Source organism: Tinamus guttatus, unplaced genomic scaffold, assembly GCF_059628265.1.
Source record: "Tinamus guttatus ecotype Peru unplaced genomic scaffold, ASM5962826v1 Tinamus_guttatus_pri_ptg000296l, whole genome shotgun sequence".
Classification (NCBI taxonomy): Eukaryota; Metazoa; Chordata; class Aves; order Tinamiformes; family Tinamidae; genus Tinamus; species Tinamus guttatus.
Genome location: NW_028288830.1, coordinates 573,908 through 587,944, shown reverse-complemented (window position 1 = coordinate 587,944; position 14,037 = coordinate 573,908). Strand labels below are relative to the sequence as shown.

The 14,037-nt window shown below is 60.0% G+C and overlaps 1 protein-coding gene across 1 annotated transcript; it reads left to right on the top strand.

Moving 5' to 3' along the window:
• Positions 1–594: 594 nt before the first annotated feature.
• On the top strand, positions 595–6,700 carry TCEA3 (transcription elongation factor A3). The gene is made up of 13 exons (XM_088527931.1): positions 595–849; positions 2,426–2,488; positions 2,636–2,741; positions 2,953–3,121; positions 3,478–3,531; positions 3,647–3,724; positions 4,093–4,170; positions 4,251–4,402; positions 4,490–4,551; positions 5,484–5,633; positions 6,167–6,313; positions 6,413–6,484; positions 6,632–6,700. The coding sequence occupies exons 1-13, from the start codon at positions 781–783 to the stop codon at positions 6,638–6,640; spliced, it is 1,209 nt and encodes a 402-aa protein (XP_088384057.1). The 5' UTR covers positions 595–780; the 3' UTR covers positions 6,641–6,700.
• The last annotated feature ends 7,337 nt before the right edge of the window (positions 6,701–14,037 follow it).

Genomic DNA, 14,037 nt, shown 5'->3' with positions numbered 1-14,037 from the left:
CTGTGATTTATCCCCGTGCCCGTCCCCTTTACATGGCAAACGGTTCATTTCAAAAAGCCGTCCTTTTTTGTAAAGAAAACCAAACATTTCCTCTCTCGGATTTCTAATAAAACCACAGGTTTTGTAGGCGTGGGGTGCCCGTGTGCAGCAGACGTCCCCCTTCCCGGGTGCGATGTGTTGTATTCGCAGGGAGGCCGCGCACGCAATGCACTTACTGCTCGCGGCACCCCTACCCGCGCTCAACGCGCTGTTTATTTTACCCCGGGCGCTCCGGGGCTGGCACCGGGGCTCCTTGCAGTCGTCCCTGGCCACCAGCACCTTATCTCCGCCCGCAGCTGCTCGCCTCGGGGCTGCTTATCCCGGCGCGGCGGAGGGGGGTCTCCCGCCCCGTTCCCCGGGACCCCTCGCGCTCCCTGGGCCCGGTCCCCGCGCACCCTCGGGGCGGGCGGCCTGGGGACCCCCGGGCCCGGCCGCGCTGCGGTCCTCGTCCCCCCCGCGCCCCGCCACCCTGCGATCCTTGTCCCGCTCGGCGCTCGCGGCTATTTTTAGCCCTCCCCCCGTGCTATTCCGCCCGCCTGGCAGGAGTTTATAACTGGCCGGGGCAGCCCCACCTCCTTTCTGCTTTCTCCGACTTGCTTCCCTTCCCTTCCCTTTCTTTTCCCCCCTTTTTCGCCCCGCCGCCGCCGCCCCTTCCAGCCGGGGGGCAGCCGGGTGCCCCGCGTCCCTCCCCTCCAAGCCCCGCATGTCCCCAGAGTCGCGGCGCTTGTTGGGCCGCCGAGAATGGGGCCGGCCGAGGAGCTGGTGCGGATCGCCAAGAAACTGGATAAGATGGTGGCCAGGAAGAGCACGGTAAGGCGGCCGGGATACGTGTGCACGCGTGTGCAAGCGTGTGCACGCGTGTGCAAGCGTGTGCGTGTGTGTGCACGCGTTAAAACTTTGCAACGTGGAGCAGAACAGGGGGAGGGACAGAAGCCGCGAACTTCGCGGCGTTGGGAGGGAGGAAGAGGGGAGGCTGCTCTGCCCCTCCTCCCGCTGCTGCCTCGCAGCCCAGGAGGGGCCGAGGGGGTCCCCGCGTTGCAGAGCCCCCCGTCCCGGCGGCACTGAAGCCCCCCGGTCGCCCCTGGGCCGGGTTTGCTCCTGTCTGCGGCCGCTGCTCCGGGCCGGGCGACACGGAGCGGCCGGGGGCGACAGGTGCCTGGCCCCGGCCCAGCCGCGCGAACCTGATCCGGGCCGGGGACAGAGCCGAGAACGTGTTCCTTGCACGAGCGCGTGAAGTGCCCCTTGCACAAGCGTGTGCCGTGTCCCTTGCACAAGCGTGTAGCATGTCCGTTGCATGAGCGTGTGCCGCTTTCTCTGCGTGTGTGCCATGTCCCTTGCACATGCGTGTGCAGTGCCTCTTGCACAAGTGTGTGCAAGCACACTCGGGCGAGAGGATCTCCATGCCGGGCTGCTGAGCCGTGCGTCTGGCTTTGCCCCCTTCACGCCGGGTGCGGATCCATCCTGGGATCCGGTTGCACACAGGCCGGCGGGGCCTGGCCCTTGGGGTTAATATTTGACCGTCGCAGGCAGCCTTTGCCCCCGCAAAGTGCGGGCTCGCGGGCAGGGGAGGTGGGCACAGCCTCGAGCCCCTGCACTGGGGCTGTTGGCAGAGCCAACCCATCCCACAGCCTCCGAGCCGGAATCCCCCCTCCTCAACACTGCCTGGACGTGCCGGAAAGCAGGAAAAACTCGTTCTTGCCATTGGAGATTTGTCCTTGGGGCTTTGGTGACCACATCCCAGGAGTTGCTCTGCCCAAAGCCTCGGCCACACGGGGCTGGTGGCTTCCAAGCTCCATCCCCGCTGGGGACAGATCTGTGTGGCTCTGGGGCAGCATGGTCCCAATGATGATACCTGGGCATTTGCTTGTGTTCATCCAATGCTAAAAATACCTGGGAGGAAAACAACCCTATCGGGATCTGGGCCCAGCTATATTTAACGCCACCGACATTGCAAGCCCAAGGGCTGTGCAGAGCCCCCATCCCCTGTGAGTGCCTGGAGCTGCTCAGGCCCTTCCCAGTAGCCGGGTTTCCCTACGGAGTTTGTTTTATTTTATTTTCCCGTCTCAAAGCAGATAGGAAGAGAGGAGAGCAGCTGACGTGGCCAGCAAAAGGGCTTCCAGCCCTTATAGCTGCAGGATCCCATGGCTGGTGCCGAGGGGAAACTAAGGCACGTGCCCGTCTGGCAGTGGTCACATCTGTCCCCATCTGTCCATCCTGCCTGCTCTGCAAGTCACCCCATTGGGTGGCACGAGGCCACCTAGGATGTGCTCCCAGCTGGTGGCTTTCACTGGGGACAGGAGAGCCGGGGGACACGGCTCCCTCCTGCACAGCCACAAGGCTTCCCCTGAGCTCCTGAATGGCTTCTCGTGGCTTCTCGTTGCTCCAGGAAGGGGCCTTGGATCTGCTCAAGTCACTGACCGGCTACACGATGACCATCCAGCTGCTGCAGGTGAGAGACCGTGGGCTGATGGTGGCCCTGCAGTGGCCAGGGCCATCACTCCTGCGTGTCCTCCCTCGTGCGCCTGGCCCCGGGCTGGGGTCTAAGGCCGCGGTGCCACTTCCCTCCTCCCTAATAATGATCCACACGTGTCTCCAGACCACGCGCATTGGGGTAGCCGTCAACTCGGTGCGGAAGCACTGCTCGGACGAGGAGGTGGTGGCCTCGGCCAAGATCCTCATCAAGAACTGGAAGCGGCTGCTGGGTGAGCGATGCCCAGGACACCTGCCCTGGGGTGTCCTGCTCCACCGGCCCCCAACTCACTTCTCTGTGGGGCTGTGGAGAGCGGAGAAGGGTGCAGGGTGGGATTGAGCTTCCAAGGTTGGTGCTGCCACCTCTCACCTCCTTCCTCTCGCTGGGATGCAGCTCCCGGAGTGCCTGGCACTGGTTTAATCCACGTCCCTTCTGCCCTCCAGAGTCCTCTGCGACGCCCAGGAAGGAGAAGGAGGTGGATGGGGAGAAGGAGAAGAAGGAGAAGGACAAAGGGCTGGATTTTCCCAGCTGGTCCAGCGAAGGGGCGAATTCGCACGTGGCAAAACATGGCAAGAGCCCAGCTGAGAAGCACAGGGAGAAGCACAAGGAGAGGTGGGGGCTGGTGCACACACAGGTGGTGCCCCGCTGGGGTGGCCTTGGGGACAGTGGGGACAGCGGTGCGGGGAGGGCTGTTTCCAAGGCGCTGCTCTGACACCGCTCTCCCCCCAGGAAGCCCAGCAAGCCTGGCTTGGACCTGGCCAGCCCCAAGGGCCAAAGCACCGACGCCAAGGCGGAAAGGTACTGGCCCAGTGACGGAGGAGGAGCAGGGGTGGCTTTGGGACATGGGCAGGGTCCAGCCCACCCTGCCGCTCCCTGGGGTGTCAGCAAAGGGACGTGGGCGCTTTTGGAGCCTGAGGATGTGGCTCGTCCCGCTCACTGCATCCCTCCTTATCCTCGTGCTCCTGCAGCAGGACCCCACCAGCTGCCTCCAAAACGTCCCCTCCACCCGGCAAGAAGGAGAGGTGGGTGCTGGGGGTGACTTCCCGGGGGCTGCTGGGTCCCCCGGTGCCACACACGGGGTCTGGACCCACCGGGGAGCTCATCTGACGTGTGGTTCTGCTCCCCGGGTCCTTCCAGGAGAGACTCTGCAGACGCGAGGGGCTCCGCTGCCGTCTCCTCCTCTTCCTCACCGCAGAAGAGGCCGTCAGGGGAGAGGTGAGAAAGGGGCGCAAAGCGAAATATCCTTATCTGGCAAAGGCCTCTGCCCGGCAGCTGATGGATGGAGAAGGCCGGATTGCATTGCAGAGGGTGCAGCTGGTACCTGTGTGGTGGTGGCACCACTGCTGGGAGGCTCTGGTCCTTAGTTTGGGGGTGCTGCCACCATGGGCCACCTGTATGGAGCAGCTGGAGGAGGCTGCAAGCCCTGATCCCGCTCTGGGCACTGGGAAAGCCCCATGCGGAGCAAATCCTCCTGCCTGGGGGCTCTGCGTTGCACTTGTGCCTGCCTGCTCGTGCACGAGCATCCTGGTCCCCATGCTGCCGTGTGTCACCTCCCGTGCCATTGTCCTTGTTGTGTGTCCCAGGAGAGCCTCCACGGGCTCCAGCCCCTCGCCAGCTCCCGCCGGCGCCCGGAGAAACTCCAGCGATGCCAAGGAGGAGAGGTAGGAACGGGCCTAAGGATGCACCCGTGGATGGGGGTCGCTCCCGCGTCCCCGTAAGCACCGTGGCCTCCCCCCTGCAGAGCCAACAGCAGCAAGGGCAGAGCGGAGCCGCTGCGGAGCTCGGCCAGCCCCTCGTCACCCAGCGCCTGCCTCCTGTCCCGCTGCTACCTCACGGGGGACTCGGTGCGGGACAAGTGCATCGAGATGCTCACGGCCGCGCTGCGCATGGACGGTGAGCGGGCGCCGCGCGCGGGAGGCGCCGCTGGTGCCACCCCCTGCCCGGGCGCGGGGCATCCTGACACCTCTCTTTGCCCTGTAGATGACTACAAGGAGTTTGGTGTCAACTGCGAGAAGATGGCGTCCGAGATTGAAGAGCATATCCTCTGGGACACGCGGGGGGCCCGGGGGGACAGGGACGTCACCGCCGCCCCCCAGCTGGAGGGGTGGCAGGGCCGGGGGCAGCTGGTGATGGGCTCTGCTCAGACCCGACGGTGCTCGTTGCCTGCGGAGGGAGGTTGGATCCCGGAGAACCGGTGCCAATGGGCAGCCCAGCACATCCCAGCCGGCACCATCGGAGCTGCTCATGTGTTTTGCAAGCCCCAACGCTCGCGGGAAGCAGCCGGAGCCCCCTGCTCCCAAAGCTCACATCGTGGCGACGGTCCCCGTTGTCCCACAGCCTGGATTTACAGGGGGACATGAAAGAGCATCCAAAATCATAGAATCACAGAATCATAGAATGCTGAAGGTTGGAAGGGACCTCTAGAGGTCATCTAGTCCAACCCCCTTGCACACACAGGGTCACCTAGAGCACGTGGCACAGGACTGCGTCCAAGCGGGTTTGGAAGATCTCCAGAGAAGGAGACTCCACAACCTCTCTGGGCAGCCTGTTCCAGGGCTCTGGCACCCTCACTGTCAAGAAATTTTTCTTTAAGTTCCTGTGGAACTTCTGGTGCTTCAGTTTGTGGCCATTACCTCTAGTTCTGTCGGTGGCCACCACTGAAAAGAGGCCAGCACCATCCTCCTCGCCACCTTCCTTGAGGTACTTATAGACACTGATTAGATCCCCTCTCAGCCTTCTCTTCTCCAGGCTGAGAAGAGAAGCTCCCAAATCCCGAGCTGAGCATGGCCTTAAATCCCCAAAGAGGGAAGCCCTGACATGTACTTTTGTGCGACCACAGCCACCCTCTTTGAGGTGCACATGGGCCTTAGCCCCAGTGCCAACCACACAGAGCTTGCAAAGTGGCAGCTGGTGCCTGGGGCGCTGGTGTCCCCGCCACATAGTGCCCTTGATTCCTTGACGGGCAGCACATATCTTCCAGGAGCTGAAGAGCACGGACATGAAGTACCGCAACAGGGTGAGGAGCCGCATCAGCAACCTCAAGGACCCCAAGAACCCCAACCTGCGAAGGAACGTGCTGTGCGGGGCCATCGCGCCCGGCCTCATCGCCCGCATGACGGCCGAGGTGCGCAGGGGGCCAGGGCTGGGCAGCAGCCTGTGCCCACGGTGATCCGGAGATTGGGAGCAGGGATGGAGCCTGCTTGGCTCCCCAAAATCCACTTGGCAAGGGGGGACCCAAAGGCCAGCTGGATCTTGGCTTGGTGGTGCCCATGTGGTGTATGGGTTTGTCCCACTACATGGCACAAAATAACCATCTGTCAGACCCAAGGAGCTTTGTGTGTCCATGGCTTCCTGGTAAAACTCTTGGTGGGTCTGTGGCTTCCTGGTGAAACTCTTGGAGATGGTGTTTGCTCGGGCATTAGGAGCATCCTAGGAGGTGGCATCAACCCAAAAGCTTTGGGTACTGCTCCCCCAGAGCACTAGGACCAGGACAAGCCACTGCAGTCTCTAACCAGCACCCGAGGATGGGCTGATCCATTCCCAGAGGGAAAATTTGGACCCAATGCAATGCGGTGGGTGGTGGAATCTTACCCACAACTGGGACAGTTGCCTTGGGCATGATGTCCCCACGCTGACCACAGCCACCGCTCGTGGCAGGAGATGGCCAGCGACGAGCTGAAGGAGCTGAGGAATGCCATGACCCAGGAGGCCATCCGCGAGCACCAGATGGCCAAGACAGGTGGCACCGTCACCGACCTCTTCCAGTGTGGCAAGTGCAAGAAGAAGAACTGCACCTACAACCAGGTGAGCCCCGCAGGACCACCCGGGCTGGGGGTCTCCCTGTCCCTGTGGTCCAGGGACAACGTGGGGACTCTGTTGACCTGTCTCCTGCCTTGTCCCCAGGTGCAGACGCGGAGCGCCGACGAGCCCATGACGACCTTTGTGCTGTGCAACGAGTGCGGGAACCGCTGGAAGGTCAGGATGGGGCAGCAGGAAGGGATGCGCGGATGTCCCTCGGGGTCCCCAAACCTGTTCTCCCTGCACCGCAATGGGGTGCAGGGGGGTGGCCCCTCGGGGTGCAGGTTGGTGCAGGTGTCACCCCCCTCTTTGCTTCTCTTGCAGTTCTGCTGACGGCGCCGCCTTTGCTGCGGATGGAGGGGAGAGGCCCCAGCGACGGGCACGTCCCTGCGCAGGGGGACCGGGGCTGGCATGACCGGGGGGCAGTGGAGATGTTCACACCAGGGGCTGTTCTCTCTCTCTCCGAGGGGATGGGAAAGGCCTGCCCCCAAATCGTCCTTGCCCCTCTCCTAAATGCACCCGGTGGGGGAGTTGAGAGGGTGCTCCCAGGAACATTGCTGGGATGCCACTGCTGTCCCTCCGTGTGGTGACATCTGGCTCCAGGGACCTGTGTCCCCAGGAAGGGGATGGGATTGCGGGGCAGGAAAGTGGGAAGTGACCCTCCAGCTGGAGCAATAAAGGCGTGAAACGTCCCTGCGACGTGGCTGCTTTCCAAGGAGACCTGGCCTGGGAGAGCCGCCGGGGCTGCCAGCGCTCCAGGGTCCCTTCCCGAGTCCCCACATCCCCTGGCTGCTCCCTGGGGCCTCCAGCTTGATCTGAAGCCTCCTGGTTTGAGTCCTGAGGACATGTCTTGGGAGCACCACATCCCAACCAGCCCCTGCATTTCAGAATTCCCAGCAGGATGGAGCCATTGGAGCTCCCTTTACATTTTGGCTGGAGATGGGGATGGGGACAGTGGCCAGTGCGGCACAACCTGGATTTGGGATGGGAGCCTGGATGGGAGTGTATGTCTCGCAGCAGCGCATCCATGAATCCTGGCAGTGCAGTGGGACCAGAGGACCCCGAGGTGGCCGGTGGCTCCACGGGGACGCAGCCCTGGGCACCGGTGACTCCTGGAGCCTGTGGGAAGGGAGCAGGTGATGGATTTGTCACAACGGCTTTGCTTGAAATTCCAGTACAGGAACTAGGGGGATTGCAGCCCAGGCCATAATTCCAGGCAGGCTCCGGAGCTGCCAGGCTCCAGAGCAGCATCAGGGCTTGGAAGAAAAGAGGGAGAGCTGAGGGCAGGGCGGGCTGCAGCTGGAGGGCAAATTTCCCAGCTCTTTTCCCATCAACATCTACTCCTCCCTCTCTTATCCCCAAGGGTGTCCCTGGCCGAGGCAGATTTTCCCCAGTGTTCTGCAGGGAGATGTGGGATTTGGTGCCTGAGCCATGGACATCAGTGGTGCTGGGGGGTCACAAGGGTATCCTTGGTGTCCAGCTGTTTCCAGTGGTCAGGATGGGCTCCCAAGCTTTCCAAAAGGAAGATTTCCCCCTTGCTCTCTGCAAGGTGGGGTAAATTCCCACCCCACACATCCTGTTGCAGGGCAAATTGTCTGCCTCGGAGTGACGTCTCTGGGGTTTTCCCTTCCCTCTTGGCTGTGGATGTCACGGATGTCGTGACTCCTCTCCCTTCCCAAACCGGGTAAGGGTTAAACCCGGCAGTCACTTTCTGTGCCCGCAATCAGCTCCCAAGCACCCTCTTGCTCTGCACTGGAAGTGGCCGCTGCACTTAGGATTCCCCGTCAGCGCTCGAGCCGCGGGGATGGGTCTCCAGTGGGCGCGCAAGAGCGGCTGCCTCCCCTGGGGCTGCACCCCAGAAGCAGCACATGCAGACGGGCAGCACATGCAGCATGAGCAGCACAAGCAGCACATGCAGATGGGCAGCACATGCAGCACATGCAGCATCCCCGTGGCACGCTCAGACCCAGGGCTGAGCCTTGGTGCAGGCTCTGCAGCTCCTGCCCCTTCTCGCCACCCAGAGTCACTCGCCGCTGCTTTTCTCCCCTGCAATTTTAAACCCGGCCTTGGGAAAAAAAAATATAGAAACGAAAGCAACAGAGGTGCTGACAGCTCAGCGGTTTCCGTGGCAACCCTATTCCTCATCCCCTCGCACTGTAGCCTCTCTTGCCCCCTCCCCGTGGTCCCCGTGGCCAGCGGGTCCCTTGGGACGGGCAGGGTGTCCCCCTCCCCGCGCACCCGCGGGCTCCGGTGTGAGCAGGAGGGCGCTCGGGCCCTGCAGCAGCGCCGGCTCGCGGCCGCTCCGGGCGCTCGGAGCCCTGGCTGCGCCCGGGGCACCCGCTTTGCAAGGCGGCACCGCCGGGCGCGCGCTGCCAGCGTCGCCGGCGCGCTGATGCCACATGCAATATTCATTGGCTGCAGAGGCGCACGCTCGCGGCCCGAGCGAGCCACCGGCGCGTGGGATTGGGCTCCCGGGATTTGGCTCCTGTAGCGGCCACGTGGCTCCCTGAATTTGTGTTGGGCTGAGCCAGCTCGCTGCTCCTTTTGGGAAGCCCCCAAAACCCCGCGTGCCAGACGGAGGTGGAGTGACGACGCGCTCCGAGTAGCTCTGTGACGCACCAGGAGATGGCAATTAAGATTGCAATTAAAACAAATAACCCAAAAGCTTGTGCTTTATACGCGGGGGCTAATGCAAGGCCTGGCATCAGGGTCAGATGGCAAATCTCAAGTTAACCCCATCCAACACATGCAGGAGGAGAAAACCCTGCAGCCTGATTGGGACTGAAGGATCCCCCCAAATCCAGGCAGCTCCAAACAGGAGCTTCATTTCTCTCCCTCTCCCCTCTTTTTGGGCACTGATTTCTCATGAAGCAGCTGCCGGGTGCAGATCTGAAGCCTCTGCTGATTGCCCGGTGCTTGCAACTCCACACGGCGCCGTCATTAGTGCTGCCACAGCTCGGGGAAGCCACTTCTGCAATCTCCTTTTTTTTTTTTTTTTTTTTTTTTCCTACTTTCTTCCTTTTTTTGCTATTTTGTCCCCCATTTTCCTGCTTTGCACAGCAAAGATGTGCCGTGACAACAGACCTCATCTGGACCCTGCTCTCCCAAGCTGGTGCCCGGGGCTGAGCAGCCCCAACGTGCAGAACAAAAACACTGATTCAGACTGATAGGACTCTGTTTTTCCTCTCTTTTAAAATATTTTTCCCCCTGAAAAGAAAAAAAGAAACAGGACAAAAATCAATCTGTCGCCGGCAACCTTTGCGAGTTGAAGGGCTGGTGGGTGCACAGCCGCGGGTGCCGAGCTCGGCCGAGCCTGCGCGCGATGACTCAGACCAGCCCCAAATGAGCTGTGCGGAAAAGCACAAAATCGACCTTTTTTCCTTTCTTTTTTTTTTTTTCTCCTCCAAAGAAACATCAATGCCCTGATATTTCTGGGCCAAAGGAGGCCTGCGGAGCTGGCGGAGCACTTTGATCTTGGCTGCTTGGAATTGCAATACTTGGCAGTGAGCTCGTTTTTCTGCCTTAGCTAAACGGGTGGAGGGGGAAGAATGAAGCAAAGATCCCCTTGCCGGAGGAAAAACCTTTCCAGGGAGCAGCACAGCTGGAGCAAGGCCTGTCCTCCCGTCGTGGGGCCTGGAAGGAGGTGGTGGCCATGGAAAATTGCTCGTGTGCGGCGCTCGCCATCCCTCCGCAGGGCTCTTGGCCCTGCTGGCGCTAGGCAGATTGCTGCGGAAATGCAGGATTTGGAAGGGGGAAAGGAAAAAGAAGGTGCCGAGTGCTACAGGACACATATTTGGGGGAGCAAATCCTGCGCACGTGCAAGATCAGACCCCGTGTGTATTTGCTCTGTCCCGCTCGGCGGTGACGAGTGGCTGATGGATCATCAGTGATCGGATGCCGTGCTGGAGAGACCTCTTTCCACTTGCTTTGCACATTCCCTTTCCATGCAATGTCCTCGTCCTTCTCCTGGACTCACCGACGGGCACGGGTTTCGGGGTGCTGCCGCTTTGCTGTCTCGCAGCTCCCCTGCAAGCACGCGGCGTGCGGAGCCCGTGATGGTCACCCGGAGCCACCACCGGCCCCTCGGAGCGAGCCCGGTACCTGCAGCAGCCAATTTGCTCCTGCATCTGGCAGGGTCAGCAATCATGGGGGAAGCAAATGCTAATTAATTGCACTCTGCAAAGCAGCCCGCTCGTGCGCGCAGTGCAATTAGCGAGTTAACTTCAGCCTCCACCGCTAGGAAACGAGGGCCGGAGGGATGACAGAGCTCCTGCTTCCCGGAGATGCAGCCGCTTTGGCCCTGGGGTGGCTCCTGTTGCAGCTCTCCATTTGCAGCAGGGACATGCGTGCCCATCACCTTGGCGTTGGGGCGGCGCCCAGGACCAAGGCCAGCCGGCCCTTGGCTTGTCAGCTTCCAGGTCTGCAGGCAAACCCATCTTGTCCTCAGGGTGGAAATGCTGCTCCGAAGGTAAAAACTCCAGGCAAAGGGAGCTGCAGCGCCCAGGGGCCTCGGAAGGGGGGGAATCATGTGCTGATGCCCTTCCGATTCGGAGGCGGTGAGTCATCCAAGGCCTCCAAGGATCCAGCCTGCGCCAGGATACGGAGGAAGGTAGAAGCACAGGGAGAGAGAGAAAAAAAAGCCGTTCTATGATAGCCTGGATACAGCAAGGAAAGAATATATATATATATATATATATATGTGTGTGTGTGTGTGTGTATATATATGTATATATATAGTCCCTCTTGCCATCTTTCATGGTGATGCCCAGGTGGCACAGCGGGAAAAGATGCAATAAATAAAATAAATTTCAATAAAAAGGCAGAAAAAATATATATTTCCAGTCTAACCCCCAGTCAATAAAAGCTCATATTAGGAAAGAGTTCCTTTAGGCATCGGTCATTTCATATTGCCTTTAAATACTTGTGTTCAGCGCTCAGCCATGCAACCTGCTAAACGGGCATCTGGCTTTGAACAGGGGTGCTGGCACTTTGTGTTTAGAAAATATATATCTCTATCTATATTTAGGCGCCCTGCAGCGAGCCCTGAAAACAGAGCTGGTGCAAACATTAAGCAGCCGCACGGAGGCTCTCCATAGTTTATTCTTTATTTTGGAGCACATCGGGAGCCTGGTGGCCCCCGGGGATGTGCGAGCTGGAACCTGCAGGATTTCTGCACTAAAAGGGCCTTCGGCAACAAATAGGTAAATAATTACATAAATAAAAAGACAGGATTGGGGAAGAGAAGAGAGAAATACCCATCTCCTCTGTCTCTGGTTTTCCAGGCTGGTGAGGAGGGAGGAGGAGGAGGGCGAGAGGAAGATCCCTGTGAAGCTGCAGGGAAGATAAATGAGACTCTGGGAGCTGCTGCCTCCGCTAACGTCTTCTCCCTCATCCAGACACCCTTGGGTCCAGCACCCACCTCTGCGCTGGCACCCTGTCCCTTGGGCACCCATCCCTGCCAAGCTAATGGAGCTGTTGGAATCCCCCATGGAAAAACACCCGCTCAAGGCTGCTGGTTATTAAATCGCTTGACTTACGCATTCGATACTTATTTAATTGCTGCTATTAATCAGCACGATCGATGCAGACAGGTCAAGCCTTGGCATCCCCAGCTTGGTGGCCAGAGATCCCTTCAGACCTCAAAACCTCCTGCTCTTTTCCACTGGGAAAGCGGCTACCTCCTCCCCTCTGACCCCAGCTGAAGCCACAGCGGGTCCCAGCCTTGGTCCCGGATCTGGGGATGGGGGAATCCCAGAAAAATGAGGCATCATATCCTGGAGCTCTGGCAGGAAGCTGAAAAGTTGCATGAAAAAAAATATATATATTTTAGATGCCATGGTGGAAAGACCTTTCGGATTTGCAGAGCGAGGTCCCAGAGCAGTGCTGCTCTTGACGTGGCCTCTTTGGTTTCTTCTAAATGCAACGGAGAGATCCTGGGATGCTCCAGGCATCTCCATCCCAGCATCTCCATGTGATCCAGGCACTGAAAAAGCCAAAAATAAAAATCCCTTTGCCAGACCCAGGGTCTCCTTGCATCCTTCCTCTCCCCAGCACCCACACACCCAGCACATTTTGCCCAGCAGAAGGGAATGGGGCTGAGTGTGATTTTTTCCTGGTGCCTTTTCCTTCCTTCCCCGCAGGAGGAGCTGCCTGGGCTAAAAAAGAGCAAATCCAGCCCAACAAAGTTGCTCACTTGGCAGGGAGCGCCCGAAATGGGAAAGGTGCCCAGCAGCAGCTGCTTTCAGCTTCTGGAATTCTGAATTTGCCCACGGTTTTTAATCCTTTGCTGCTACAGGGAGGGAAGCACTGGGAAGGATGGAGACAAGTGGGAAGAAAAATGTGCAAGTTCCTGTTATACCTCCCAGCCCTGAGTTGTCCAACACCAGGTTCCCAACTCCTGGTGGAAGGCCAGGACAGGATGGAGGGAAAAGGCACATTATATCAATATTTTCTATACAACAGAGGAAATCATCATCATTTGGAGCCCCGGAGAGCTGGGAAAGCCTTGGGAGAGAAATCAGCTCTATTATCTTCCCATCCATTCAGGGATTCCCATGGATTGGGCTGGAGCATTGCCAGAGCCGCTCACAGGCGCCAGTGTGATTTTTTTTATGGATGTTTTAATTAAAAACAAGGAATTCTGGCGAGGAAGAACGTCTTCCCCGATGGTGCCGTACACAGTGACAGGGGCTGCTTGCAGGGGATGGGGGCAGCAGCTCCAAGGTTGCTCCAAGCAAAGTCGGGACAAGGTGGAAAAGATGTATGTGGACATTCCCAGGGGATGGTCCCAACGTTCCCTTGCAGGTGCCCTCCCTGCCTCAGTTTCCCTCCTTTTGGAAGCACTTTGGGCACCGTGGCATTTGGCCAAGCTGAGCGGCTTGATGGCCAAGACTGCTAAAGATTTTCCATTTGTTTTCCGCAGCCGTTTGGTTTATTTTTGATGTTCCAGCTGAAAAAGGAAAAAGCAACAACCAGCACAAGCAGGGAGCGTCTCCCAGCCCCTGCTCTGCCGCATCTCTTGTGGCCCCCTCCCCAGACACAGCGGATACCCGACCCCCTCAGCCCCAAATCCTCCCTCTCTCCTGCCTCAATTTGCCCTTTTTGGGGGGATTTTTGTGCCCCTGCCGCTGCGTTGGGCCCCCTCTGCCCCCCAGGAGCAGCTCTGGCCTCCTCCTTGCCTGGGGGATGGGTATATGGGGGGTGGGGGGGGGGGGCACACGCAACTCTCTGGGCATCGGTGCTTGGGGACCGGGACGGCAGGATACGGCCCCTCAAGGATGCAATAGGGCAATGGGGGGGCTGCAGTGGGATCAAAGCCACATATAGAGGCGGGGGGAGCAGAGGGATAAGGGGCTGTTTGACCCCGCTTCCTCCCAATTCCCTGGGATCTGCTCCCAAGCGCTTGCTGCCGGGGCAGGAGAGAGCGGGTGGGATAAGAACCGGGGAGGGACCCGGCTTAGAGGATGCAGGGACCGGGGGGAGGCAGCAGGGATGGAGGAGAGCGCGACACTGAGGAGGGGCCCAGGCGGCGATGGGGGGTCGGGAAGGAGGGATCGGTGGCCGCGGCGGGGGACGGGCAGCGGCAGCGCTGCGGGTCGGAGCTGCGGCGGGGGGAGCAGGCGGTGGGCAGGGACCGGGATGGGGGACGACGGGCCGGGCCCGGCCCCCCCGGCCCCACGTGGGACGCGCCAGGGTTTATAAGACCCCCCCTCGCAGCGGGCGGCTGCGCG

Excerpts from the sequence above, each read along its gene's own strand:
- TCEA3 (XM_088527931.1), top strand. The coding sequence starts at position 781 with ATGGGGCCGGCCGAGGAGCTGGTGCGGATCGCCAAGAAACTGGATAAG. Across the intron at positions 850-2,425 it reads TGGTGGCCAGGAAGAGCACG|GAAGGGGCCTTGGATCTGCT; the intron begins GTAAGGCGGCCG and ends TCGTTGCTCCAG. Across the intron at positions 4,171-4,250 it reads AGCGATGCCAAGGAGGAGAG|AGCCAACAGCAGCAAGGGCA; the intron begins GTAGGAACGGGC and ends TCCCCCCTGCAG.